Source organism: Salmo salar, chromosome 02 (genome assembly GCF_965601325.2).
Source record: "Salmo salar chromosome 02, fSalSal1, whole genome shotgun sequence".
NCBI classification, from domain to species: Eukaryota; Metazoa; Chordata; class Actinopteri; order Salmoniformes; family Salmonidae; genus Salmo; species Salmo salar.
Window position 1 is genome coordinate 58885237 of NC_138292.1, and position 14355 is coordinate 58899591.

At 46.9% G+C, this 14355-nt stretch overlaps 1 protein-coding gene across 6 annotated transcripts in view; it reads right to left on the bottom strand.

Annotated features, from left to right (window-relative positions):
• Positions 1 to 14355, bottom strand: part of LOC106587198 (trinucleotide repeat-containing gene 6C protein) — a 61927-nt gene that overhangs the window by 36051 nt on the left and 11521 nt on the right. For 4 of the 6 annotated variants that reach the window (XM_014175366.3, XM_014175337.3, XM_014175356.3 and 1 more), the window contains 2 exons: positions 10692 to 10713; positions 2371 to 2742 (listed from right to left, as the gene is read on the bottom strand). In XM_014175366.3, the coding sequence (XP_014030841.3) occupies positions 2371 to 2742; positions 10692 to 10713 (394 nt within the window). Of the gene's footprint in view, positions 1 to 2370; positions 2743 to 10691; positions 10714 to 14355 lie in introns of those variants that run through there. The other 2 variants (XM_014175377.3, XM_014175387.3) reach the window with 2 other exon arrangements.

A 14355-nucleotide genomic window follows, 5' to 3' on the forward strand; every position in this document is an offset into this window, starting at 1 on the left:
TGTCCATTATGATTTTGAATGCATTGTTCTCTCACTCGAGTCTTGTGCATTTTAAAAATGGTCAGATAAAATGAATTCATTATTGAATTGGTTGATTGTGACCATCCAGGCCTACAGTGTGTAGCCAGCTGGGCCTGTGTGCAGACAGATGTGAGAGGACTTAACTGGGTCAAGGCAGTAACAGTGGATCTCCTCACTGACTCTTGTCCAGTCACAGCAGGCCTCTGGGGCTGGAAGCGCCTGTGTCCTCTCTGTACCATGATGACCTCACTAGCAGGGAGGTCAAAGGGAAATTGACCACAAAAGCAGAGCTAATCTTCATACAGTGTCTCACATTCAGCCTGGGGACAAATTAGATTGGCCCCATGTTTGCATGAATTTTGTACCATGCCGGCAAGAAGAAAATGGTTTCCTCGTAAACTTGAGTGCTGCTCGATACCGAAATCAAATGCATGCTTCTCAAAACGGCATCCATCCCAAATCTGTATTCCTGACAGTCAATGCCAAAACTAACGCTGTATCTCTTTCTGTAATTGGCAGTGGAGTACAGCTGTAGGAAAAAAAAGTTATTTATGACATGGCGGACAGTTGATCAGAAGCTCCCAGGGACCCCCAGGGACTTAAAGCCTTCCCCAGCTCGGGCCTCTCCTGCCTGGGGCGGTGTTGCGCAGAGGGCCCTTGGGAGAGCTGTCCTGCCAGTCAGTAAAAAGAAAAAAGAAAAGAAGGTTATCAGACCATCAGTGTGTGCGCTTGAGTGCGTATACATACACTGTATGTGTGAGTGGCAACATTTGTCTGTAATGCCCTGTGCTGCCCAGGGCTCTGCAGAGAAATTGTGTTTACAGTGATGCTGCAGGCAGCCCCCTCAGAGTAAACATGGGAGTGAGTAATGGAAGACAGCACCACAGAGGAGGGAGGGGTAGAGAGGAGTAAAATAAAACAGTAGGTGAACAGACACCGCAGAAAGCTCTTCGTCTCGTCCTCTAAGTGCCGTACAACATTTCACGGTGCGGTTATCTGTGTATGTTCTGCATTGAACATGGAGGTAAACCATGTCAATAAAGAGAATAGATAGAGGTGTTGTTTGAAGTACCTTCCATTGGGATGAGAAGACCGGTGGTGGTCAGAGAAAAGCTGCAGGGTCAAGGCATAAAAAGGAAGACGGTAGGCTAACATACAGCCGTTCACCAGATGGCTTGCAGAGACAGCACGCCTCCACTCCCTCACTGGAGGAAAAACAATGCTGAGAGATATATACTCAGGGCTCATATTGTTTTGTCCACTCACTCTCTCTTTCGCTCTAAATCAAAGACCACTGGCAGCGGGTCTTTGACTGGCAGCAGTCCACAGACCCGGTCGCTGGGGAGTTGATTAAAAAGGTGACCGCGGGCGGTAAAAGGTCCCGAGCGCTCTCCAATCGCCACAGCACCTACTCAGTGGCTAAACACCATCACGGCCATATTTCAATAGGGTCAAGCTAAAGCGCCTCTGCAGTACACAGAGCCCCTGTAGAAACACATTGAACCAATGAGTCAGAGTGGAGGAGATTCTCAGAGTAACAAACCATCATCCATTGCCTAATGTCAACGCTCTAGTATAGAGAACAGGGGTAGTAACACCAAGGTTTTTTGGACTGACCCACAGATGGACCCATCATACGGATTTGCGATTCACCCCCTTCTTCCTCAACCTGTTGCAGGGCTCTAACACGGAACATTTTTTTTTAAATGTATTTTTTATTTCACCTTTATTTAACCAGGTAGTCAAGTTGAGAACAAGTTCTCATTTACAACAGTGACCTGGCCAAGATAAAGCAAAGCAGTTCGACACATACAACAACACAGAGTTACACATGGAGTAAAACAAACATACAGTCAATAATGCAGTAGAAAAATAAGTCTATATACAAAGTGAGCAAATGAGGTGAGATAAGGGAGGTAAAGGCAATAAATAGGTCATGGTGGCGAAGTAAATACAATATAGCAATTAAAACACTGGAATGGTATTTTACTCACATATGTGCCTAAATATTTTGCTGTGGACCTGGAATTAGAATTTTAGCGCACCTAGACAATTTCGGGATTATAGCTTCAATATCTCAACTACTATTCGTTGCGCTCCTAAATGTATTTGTGTGCGCCTACATTTTTCGACGTAAGCGCACACGTGTGCCTTGTAAAGGTCAGCGTGGAGCCCCATGTTGAACAGCCTCACCCATCTACCACGATGACCTGTGACACTTCATTTCATGGCACCAACTTAGTAACATCAGCTTCTCTATCAAGTTCCACGGAGAAAGGGGACATTCCTACTGAGGAACCGGATCTAGCCAAGGAGCCAAGGGTGAGACGCAATAAGCAGGGAACTGACCTGTGTGGCGCTTGCCTGCGGAGGAGGAGGAAGAAGCTGGGGCACCGGGGGTGAGCGGGTTGGAGGCGGGGGTCACTGTGAGGCTACTCAGGGCTCCGGCGGGCAGTGGCTGGCCCCTCTTCAGTAGCTGCTTGTGCTCCTGCTGGCGGAAACGCGGGGGCACCTCACGGGGCGGGTAGCGGGGGCCTGAGGACGATGACGGAGGCTGAGGTGGGGTCTGCTGCTGTGGTGTTTGCTGGGTGCTAGGGGGGGCGCGCTTCCCATTGGTTCTGACTGAAGAGGAGGAGGAGGGGGGGTGTGAGGCCTGGGGCAGGGTCACACAGGTGGTGGGGTGGTGGAGGGGACTGGGGCTGGGCTTAGCTGGCTCTGGCACTGGAGGAGGACGCAAACACAACACAGGAAGCAAGGTATTATCTAATGCTGCACAGCACACATCACTAATCCACTGTACTTTACAAGACAACATTGTTGGTTGAATGAGGTTAGTGTTATCGTTTCCCTGATCGAGTATGACATGAACACACTGATCATTTAAACATGTTGATTTGAACGGATGTTACGTTACACCCCAAATATCTGACACCCGTATAACATGGATTGAAAACATATCCCTTATTTGCTAAGGAGAAATTAAGCGAAACGTGGTTAGCATTTCGAAAGTAGCGTCTTAGTAATAACCTTCCCTATGAGCCGGCCTGTGCTTGAACACCACCGACAGACAGCCCAGACAACATGAAAGGGCAAGTTCTCACACACACACACTCACCTCTGCCTGACCCTGTGCATTCTTCTGTCTATTAGTTTCCCCAGAGAGAACAGCCCTCTAATCAAGCCTTGCCCAGACTGAGTGGTATTAGCAGTCGGTACTAGCAGGACCTACTGTGTCAGCCTACTGTGGCTAAAGGAGCTTAGCAGAGCCCTCTGGGTGAGCAGGAGGCTGGGGCTGGACAGGCTAAGAGCTGCCCGCGAGGGCTGGAAAGGAAAAGGCACAGAGGCTTACAGAAGCACAGGTGTGTGTGTGTGTCCACACCAAGGCTTATGTAGCACAAATGTGTGTGAGCATTAAGCAACTGCATTGGAAAGAGGTTAACACCCTACATATCTGATATGGTATGCGTGCTCCCTGTCCATGCTGAGCAGAAGAGCACGGCAGCCATATTGTCTCACAACACTTCCTGACCTCAGTGTTGCGCTGAGCTGCTACATCAGTTTGGTGAATGTGAACACTGTTGTGGTTCTATACTCCCTAGGTAGCTACGGATGAGAATTCATAGGCTGGTTTTAAAAAACAACTGGCTGGCAGCTATGCCTCAGGGGAGGAGAAAGAAGAGAGAAGACAATCACAGACAGCCAAGAGAGAAGGGGGAGAGCGAGAGCGAAGTGATTGGCAATGGAGAGATGCAGATTAGCAGGCAACAGATTAGCAGGCAACAGATGTCACTCTCCTGGGAACACAGGAGCCACTGTCAGGATTCTTGTCAAGACACGCATACAAATGCACACAATGACATTCGAGGTCATATCAGTCTGACCAATTAGGACAACTGCAGCTTTTGTCATTCGTTCATGTTGACCAAGTTGTGGCACCAGAGAAATCTAACAGGGTGGGACTGTGTCGAGTCCCACACGAGAACAGTAGAGGACTGATGTGGCTGACTAGCTGTCCTGTGCTGCAGCAGCAGGGGTTAAAGCAAACACTGCAGGCAGGCCCACGCATTCCCTCTGCCTGCCAAAGGCCTGTCCCACTGCCAACACCGTTTCTATAAACAGAGCACCCTCTGCACATGAGCTGTGCACCCCTGTACCTCTGACACACACACTCTCAACATACTTCAAATATGCGCATACACAACCAGGTTCTCTCGATCACACAAACTGCATACTGATCTACCTCCCTCTCTGGTCAGAGCTGGCCCCTCCAGCAGGAGCTAGCTAGCTGGTTGGGAGCTATAGCAGGCAGCGGGTGACGCACATATCTGATTCAATTCAGCCCCAGCCCGCCTGATGCAGTCACAGCCAATCAGCAGGCAGGGTGCTGCGTCCTCACAACCCACCCCATCCCTCGGCTCTCTCCCTATCCTTCGTCCTGCTCCTCTCTCCCTCGTCCTTCTCCCTCTTGCCTTTTACAATGTCCACCCTCTCCTGTTCCATTTCTCCCTCCAATCAGCCATTCCATTCTCTCCCTTCAACCCGTCTCTCCCTCCCTTTTATTCTCTGGTGCTCCCTCCCCCTCGTTCATCCAATTCAGCCTCTCATTGTTCACTGCTGCTCTGAATCCATTAGAGGAAGCAGATGGACTGCTGGGCTGTTACTGCTCACACAGAGTCCGGCAGCCTCTCTCTCACACTATGAATCACAGCTTCTATGACATGGGGGGGGGGGGGGGGGGGGGGGTGTGTACGTTGTGAGTGTGGATATCCCACATTATGCGAGTGTGTCTGGGGGGGTTGGTTCGGTGTGTGTTGTTCCACTCTATTCTCCAGTAGCCTCTGTTTATGACAACACTGGTGCTTTTACAACACAATGAAATAGCTATTAAAGCACTATGTGGTGCGTGTAAACGATCACAGTTTATCTAGTCTATGATGTGAAATTGCTGTTATTCCAGCCAGCTGGGTAATGTGTAGCCATCTTTGGAATAATCTCGGGAGAGAGCAGGTGTGTGTGAGCATGATTGGCGGTTACGATGCGATAGGACGTCTCGGCTCAAAACAAAGATATAGAAAAACATTAGTCTTTTTCTTTTTGGGGGAAGAGTTCATTTTTAATCCTAACGGACGCTAAAGTGCTTTGTGGGAGATTTCATTTGTGAGAGAACTTTTTATTTTTATATATAGGAGATTCACCTGCATATCTGATCGGAGAGATAGCAGGTGATACGTGTGACACTGTCATACACCAAAGACTTGGAGGGGAGATTGAGAGATAGTAGGAACACCCAGAGCGAGAGGCATAGTAAAGGGAGAGAATGGAGAACGAGTCAGAGAATGGTACACAGAATTAGAGAGCGCAAATGAGAGTGTGAGAACGAGAGAGAGAGAGAGATGGGGAGCAAACAAAGTGCAATACTAGACCCTTTGGGGTTGCTAAAGCCTTAAAAACACTATTTGATGTTCAAAGGAGAGTCAATTAAATAAACCATTATAATGAGTCGCACTGTAAATTCCATTAAACCCTCTAAATGGAGAATCACTCCTAGCCAAACTTGTAATTATGGCCTCCTGTCCCCCACTCTCAATGGTTAAATACACCGAAAAAGAAGAAAAAGCTTGAGCGAAAAGGATGATGGTCAAGAGGGCAGGCCCTGGTGCATAAGGAGCCATTGTGATTGGCTCGGTTATGGCGTGCGCGCGCCTTGCTTTGAAGGGTTCTGGGAATCGTCCATGTCAGAGGTTAGCTACGTGCTGCCATTGTGTGATGAGGACGCATTTTAATACGCGACCATGTTTACAGCGGGGGAGGGCTGTGTGTGGAACACATAAGTGGACTATAGAAGAGGTTTATCAGCCTCCTGTATTGAGTTAAATGACTAATTGAAAATCAAATGTTATGAGACGTCATGAAAAGCCATATTTTTCATATCCAAGAAACGCATTGGAAAGAAGTGATGTAGCGGAGATTTAACTAAACCATTTGACCAATGAGGTGTATTTGTGTTTAGTGGCCTTGTTTAAAGTGGGTAGTTGAGAGGTATGACAGTACTAAAGGTTAAGAGGGGCTATAGACTTTAGTGGTACTGAAGGAGCAGTATCTTTGAGTGTTGATGGTTGCTTGTTAAGATACACCCAGACAGTGTCTTGTCAGAGTGCGTACCGGGGAGGGGGGGGGGGGGGGTCTGAGGTTCCATCTGTCAGTAGTAAACCCTGTAGCAGGTCAGAGACACCCCCCCCACACACACACAGACAGACAGACTAAAAAAGGCACAGCTTTCCACCCCTCACCCTTCCCTGGGTACTAGGCCGTCACCATGGAGATGAGCACTGTTCCCATGCCTAATGCACCTCTGCTCGGTGGGCCTCCTGTGAACCCCCCACCCCCGACACACACACTAATGAGCAGAGGGCTCATCTCAGCAGTGTCGACCCGTTCTCTCCACACTTTCTACATGTTTTAGGAGTCTGGTTGATCCATAGAGACGATTCATAGAGATGGCTTGTTAGAATTCACTATGATAACTCTAAGCCAAAGAAGTCCCACACTTAGATACGATTCAGTCAGTCTTCCCTTATCCATACAGTTTATCCAAAGTAGGAGGTTGCCCAAAGACTGATCTAAGGTCAGATGTGTGTTTTCTACACATTATGGTGAGAAGGTAAGCTGATCCTAGATCTGTGCACAAGGACAGCTTCTATCCACGTGCCTTAGGAGTCAGGTGTATACCACTGAGCCAATGCTTCCCACGTAGATATGATTAGTCAGTAAATCCTCATCAACACACAAAATGGCTGAATAGTGGTTTGGACATGAAGAGGCAGAATGTGCCCTGAAGCAGAAGACAGGAGGGCTGCCTCTTCCAGACATACCAGGCAGTCCTGCTCAGCAACACACACCCTCTCCCCCATACAAAGGAGCCTCTTTGTTAAATTCTATTAATATCAGCACATACACTTTACTATTAATCTGCCTTTAAATGTGACATGAGCCCTCTCAGCTGTGGTATAACTGAGGGTGTATTGAATTGCCTCTTCTGTCTGCAGCGTGTGAATGATAATCCAACATGAATACATGCAGAAAATCCCCCCCCCCCCCCCCCATCTCTTTCTCTTTGTCCCCCCCATCCCCCTCTCTCTACCCCTAATCAACCCACTCCACTTGACATGCAAGCAAAGAGAAAACAATTATCCTTGGCATCCATAAATCCACGGGACGTAAACCAGGATCCAGTCACTCACTATTCATTTTCAGAGTATTTATTAATGTTGCAGTTCGACACAGAAAGGCGACGGCGCCCCCCCCCCCCCCCCCCCCTCCCACGGGAAAGTCAATTATCCCCCAATTAGATAGCGATTCAAGAAATCCGACTAAAAAGTGTTGACAATTAATTAAATGTGAAATCACAAATTAATCCAATATGCATATTACGCTGCGATGTCGTCCGGTTTCCCGGGTGGAAATAATGCAGTTCTCCTGTGGCCGCGGTGACGCAGTGTAAATATGTCAGTCGCCGTGGCAATTGGTGGGTCACCATGGTGGCGGGGGTAAAGATGAAAACAGCATGGGTAAAGGTGTCCGCATGCTTCCCAGCCGAAAACAGTTCGGAAGAGTACATGCATATAATAATGACGACATTGTGACGTTTTTGTTCATTTTTTGGGGCTGTTTGATGCACAGAAAATGTTTTCTTCTAGAGGCAAGCCAAAGTCAGTAGTTGAAGTCAACGAGACAACTTCTTTTCCTGCACATTCTCCTTGAGAAATACTGCACCAAACATCATGATTAGATGTACAATTGTGCAACTAAGAGCTCTCAGATTAATTCTGAATGATGTCTGCGAGTATAACAGAACTTATTAGGCAGGCGAAACCCCGAGGACAAACCAACCAGGAAAAAGAAAAATTGAGGTCACTCTTTTTAATGGGTTTTCTATGGAGATCTATATTTCTAAGGCACTTGCTTGCCGTTCTTATCGCTTCCACTGGATGTCAACAGTCTTTAGAAATTGGTTGATGTTTTTCCTTTGTGTAATGAAGAAGTATTGCTGTTCAGAACGAGGGTCGAGTGAAGTCTACTGTTTGTTAGAGGCGCGTGACCTGAAAGCACGCTCCACTTTGTTTTAGTCCGGTATTGAACGCAGTTTATCCCGTCTTAAATTTTATTGATTATTTACGTTAAAAAATACCTAAAGTTGTATTAGGAAAGTTGTTTGAAATGTTTGGACAAAGATTACAGGTAACTTATGAGATATTTTGTAGTCATGTTGCGCGAGTTGGAACCGGTGTTTTTCTGGATCAAACGCGCCAAATAAATGGACATTTTGGAGATAACGACGGAATTAATCAAACAAAAAGGACCATTTGTGATGTTTATGGGACATATTGGAGTGCCAACAAAAGAAGATCTTCAAAAGGTAAGGCATGAATTATATCATTATTTCTGAGTTTTGTGTCGCACCTGGCGGGATGAAATATGATTGTCTGTGTTTATTTGATGGGGTGCTGTCCTCAGATAATTGCATGGTATGCTTTCGCCGTAAAGCCTTTCTGAAATTGGACACTGTGGTTGGATTAACAAGAAGTTTATCTTTAAAATGGTGTATAATACTTGTATGTTTAAGGAATTTTAATTATGGGATTTCTGTTGTTTGAATTTGGCGCCCTGCAATTTCACTGGCTGTTGTCGAGGTGGGACGCTAGCGTCCCACAAATCCCTGAGAGGTTAATGGGAAATGTAGATGAAAATTTGACACGCATTACATTTTGTTCCTTAACACTTTAAAAAAGGCAGGCGATGTTTTTCTGATTACACCAGGGCTGGGTAGAGAACGTGTCAGGCGTACCCGGGTATTACTGATGGCTTTCGCTAACGAAAACTCGGATGCCGCCACCTGTTTCCATGAATTGCATTTGCATCACGCCGAGCCAGTTCCGTGTATTCTCATAACTTTTTGAATGTTGTGTGTTTACGTGTGCATACAGAAAGTTAGTGTGGCAATGGCTTTAAAAGAATATCCTTGCCTGGGAAGTTCCACACTGTAAGCATTTTCTCCAATTACAGGGAGAACTGGATTGAGAGTCTCCCGGTCCCTATAGGGATGGGGGAGCTAGGTGTGTGTGGGGGTGGGGCATTGTGCATTATTGTGTGTGCGCAGCACGATGGGGTTTGATTGTGGGGAATAATCAGCGTTCCCCTGCCCGCCATACTAATAGAGGGCTGAGGCGCTCTCATTCTACCCCAACAGGGACTGCCTAGATGGGGAGGTCTGGTGGCTGGTCCCCCGTCTCACTGGAGCACCATGGCTAATGGGGGGCACAGGAGTTAATTCCGCAGCGCCTTATCTAATTTTCATACATATGAACGCGCCAGGCAAAATCGATTACTGCAAACAAATTGAAACGTGAGAGGAAGGGAGGAGGAAGCGGGAGAGGTGATGAGGCTGGGGGGTTGTGGGTGTACAAACTTCTTTGTTCCACGTTATGTTTGAGTGATCATTAATATGGATGAAGAGACATCACAGCTGCATACTGATTTGCCCACACACACACACACAGTGACATGGATGCTAACTGAAGTAAAACAGTCATATGCAACTTAGTGGGCCATGCAGCAGATTGAGCGAAGAACATTTTCTCTCTTGCTGACTTTGAAAGTAGCTATAGTGTGTCCATTTATTTGTTTCAGCTGAGTGTGTAGGCTGACGCTTGAACACACTCACCCCACTTCCTTTCTCACTCACTTCCTTCCTTCCACGCTCAGATTTTACACTTCTGTCATTTGACTTCAAACTAACCTTCTCAGTCTGTTGTTAGACGCCCTCCGTCACCCCTCGGCTTAAAATGGTTCCTTCTCGCTGGGTGACTCACCAACACCAGACGGAGCAGAGTCTCCCCCCCCAGAGATAATGAGACAGACCTAAATGAGGTCAGAGGTCAAGAAAGTGCCATTGACCTCTACACAACGCCAATGGACGTCGGGCCAATCCCCAAGGGCGAGGGCTGTAAGTTAGCGGTTAGACCGCCTGGGGTGTGTTGGGGCCAATCCCTGGTAACACAAACACACACCTTTTAGAGGGCGAGGTGCTGACCAGTAAAACCTGAACAGATGCTCTAATTGGCTTTAGAGTGGACCAAAGCCCTGGCCCCATCTGTCTAATGCCTGCCTGCAGGGGTTTAACACCTACACGCACTAACGATGACCCCCTGGCTTATTCACACGCAATGACAGATTCTTCACACACGCTAGACTAATTCGTTGGCTAAATACAATAGGAAACGTTTGATGTGGGGGACCGAGTGGCGCAGCGGTCTAAGGCACTGCATCGCAGTGCTAGAGGCATCACCACAGATCCTGGTTCGATCCCGGCTGTATCACAACCAGGAGTCCCATAGGGCGGCGCACAATTGGCCCAGCGTCGTCCGGGTTAGGGGAGGGTTTGGCCGGGGTAGGTCACTGTGCATCAGTGTGTGTTAGACGACGCTGGACTGACTCAGATAGGTGTAGGCTACAGGAGACCTGCTACTACACAGCCCTTATCTGCATGTCTACACCTTCATGGCTCATATGGACTCTCTTAATCAGAGCGGATTAGGGCCTTGTGTGTCAATCATTCAAGGATCTTTTTAAAAGCTATGCGGCTATGAGCGGCAGTTAGTCATTCCACTCACCTTTGGTTTTCAGGTCAGCAGCCTAGAAAAGACACAGGAAGATAGACAGAGAGAGAAGTCAACAGCTGTAAACATGCTGTTTTTGTTCAATGATTAATGTGGAGCTAGCAAAAACAGTACGTCATAAAAGTTTGTCATTGGCTAAAACATTAGCGCATAACAGGAAGGAACGTGTGTACATTTACACAACAGGAAAGGAAACGTTAAACTCATAATCAAAGTAAACACGAGAAATGATATTCCCAGTAGATCTTCATTACATTGCAGGCTGCCAAATTGGATGCAGCCCACAATCACATATTCATACCACTTATGGCTAAATATCTCAAATGAAAATCAGATTGAAATGAGTTGAAAATGTAGGGATCTGAGACATACAACTGGCAGTAGGCTATGTGGGCCTGACTAGACATGCAAGGTAAAACGCCTCAGTCTTCAAGAGCAGAACAGCCCCACCTGGGAAGACGCCTGCTATAAAGTGCCTTGGCATGGCTGCTGGCTAGTGGAAGTGATCATTACAGGCTGTCTAATCTGTCTGTGAGTGCAAATGTGTGTGTTAGCAATCCAATCGATATGGGATTTTTGGGTCCGATACTAGGGAGGCAAAGGTCACCGATATACGTTCGATGTTTTTTTTAATTATTTTTATATTTTTATTTTTTTTATTTTTTAGGAGGTGGAATGAAAAACACATTTTTTTTTACTCACAAATTGCACTCCAAAGGATTAACAGAACCTCTAAATGATTATTTATTAACTAAATATTAAAATGAACATTATTAAAGAACATTTTATTTGTGGTTTATATAACCACCAAAAAGCCACTATATCCTCTATGAATACAAAAGTAAATACAAAAACACTTGTTCAGTTGACCGTAGGTACAACTTAAAGTTGTACCTATCTAAGGCAGTGGATAAGAATGCAGAAGTGTTTGTGCTGAAGCACCACAAGCGCACTAATAAACAAGAAAGGCTGAAAGAGTTCCTAATGTCGCCACTAGATGTCAGCATTTGAATTGAGTAGATTCACCACAGTGCTTTACAACAGGTAAGTAAAGAAACACTATGGCAACCGAGCAACAAAGCACACGCTAGCAGTACATTATGAAAATGTTTTCTTACCGAAACCATAATGTGAATTATACTGTTATTCAATACAAAAATGTATGTTTTTGGCTATATATTGCAACTGCAAACGGCATGCGCTGATGACTGAAAACGTTCATGCAGGAAAATGCTTCCCGCACTGATTTTAGTCTCACACGTTCACGGATTAGTCAGTGTTCACTTCGGCGTCAGTACAGTGTTCGCACATTAGTAGCACAGACTGCTAGCTAGGCTAACTACATAAGTAGCACAGACTGCTAGCTAGGCTAACTACATAAGTAGCACAGACTGCTAGCTAGCTAGAATAACTACCTTGCTGGCTAGCTAGCTAAGTGAGCATACAATGAGGACAGGGCTCCTTGCTTGGTAAAAGGTACTTTTGATTATTTACTCATTGAAATACGCCGTCGCTGGCTGCCTGTGCGTGAATGGCGTGTGTCTATGTGCGACAGCAACATCTCCTTGGTTACCAGAGCCAGACTAGTGTTTCCAACAGAGCAGTGTGTGTAGCTACTGTGCCAGCTCTAATCTGTCTTTAAATAGGGTCCATACACCTGGCAGTGAGCTGCCTGCAGGGTTATGGGCTCTAGGATAATCATGAGGATAAACTAGGGAGGAACTCCCACACTCAGTCATATAGAGACTATACTGAACACACCTACCTGGGGAACAGAAGTGAATGAAGGGGAGGAGGGAGGGAGAAGGTGTAGACTGATGGAGACATTTTTCAGAGGTACTCGGTTTGAGGACACAGAGACAGAGAGAGAGACAGACAGAGAGACACACAGAGACGCACAGAGAGACACAGAGAGAGAGAGACGCACAGAGAGAGACACACAGAGACGCACAGAGAGAGAGAGAGACACACAGAGACACACAGAGACAGAGAGAGAGAGAGAGAGAGAGAGAGAGAGAGACACACAGAGAGACAGAGAGAGACACACAGAGACAGAGAGAGACACACAGAGACAGAGAGAGACACACAGAGACGCACAGAGAGAGAGAGAGACACACAGAGACACACAGAGACAGAGAGAGAGAGAGAGAGAGAGAGAGAGAGAGAGAGACACACAGAGAGACAGAGAGAGACACACAGAGACAGAGAGAGACACACAGAGACGCACAGAGAGAGAGAGAGACACACAGAGACACACAGAGACAGAGAGAGAGAGAGAGAGAGAGAGAGAGAGAGAGACACACAGAGAGAGACACAGAGACAGAGAGAGAGAGACACAGAGACAGAGAGAGAGAGACACAGAGACAGAGAGAGACACAGAGACAGAGAGAGAGAGAGACACAGAGAGAGAGAGAGACACAGAGACACAGAGACAGAGAGAGAGAGAGACACAGAGACAGAGAGAGAGAGAGACACAGAGACACAGAGACAGAGAGAGAGAGAGAGAGAGACACAGAGACAGAGAGAGAGAGAGACACAGAGACAGAGAGAGAGAGAGACACAGAGACAGAGAGAGAGAGAGACACAGAGACAGAGAGAGAGAGAGACACAGAGACAGAGAGAGAGAGAGACACAGAGACAGAGAGAGAGAGAGACACAGAGACAGAGAGAGAGAGAGACACAGAGACAGAGAGAGAGAGAGACACAGAGACAGAGAGACACAGAGACAGAGAGACACAGAGACAGAGAGACACAGAGACAGAGAGACACAGAGACAGAGAGACACAGAGACAGAGAGACACAGAGACAGAGAGACACAGAGACAGAGAGACACAGAGACAGAGAGACACAGAGACAGAGAGACACAGAGACAGAGAGACACAGAGACAGAGAGACACAGAGACAGAGAGACACAGAGACAGAGAGACACAGAGACAGAGAGACACAGAGACAGAGAGACACAGAGACAGAGAGACACAGAGACAGAGAGACACAGAGACAGAGAGACACAGAGACAGAGAGACACAGAGAGACACAGAGACAGAGAGACACAGAGACAGAGAGACACAGAGACAGAGAGACACAGAGACAGAGAGACACAGAGACAGAGAGACACAGAGACAGAGAGACACAGAGACAGAGAGACACAGACAGAGAGACACAGACAGAGAGACACAGACAGAGACAGAGAGACAGAGACAGAGACAGAGAGACAGAGACAGACAGAGACAGAGAGACAGACAGAGACAGAGAGACAGACAGAGACAGAGAGACAGACAGAGACAGAGAGACAGACAGAGACAGAGAGACAGACAGAGACAGAGAGACAGACAGAGACAGAGAGACAGACAGAGACAGAGAGACAGACAGAGACAGAGAGACAGACAGAGACAGAGAGACAGACAGAGACAGAGAGACAGACAGAGACAGAGAGACAGACAGAGACAGAGAGACAGACAGAGACAGAGAGACAGACAGAGACAGAGAGACAGACAGAGACAGAGAGACAGACAGAGACAGAGAGACAGACAGAGACAGAGAGACACAGACAGAGAGACACAGACAGAGACAGAGAGACACACACAGAGACAGAGAGACACAGACAGAGACAGAGAGACACAGACAGAGACAGAGAGACACACACAGAGACAGAGAGACA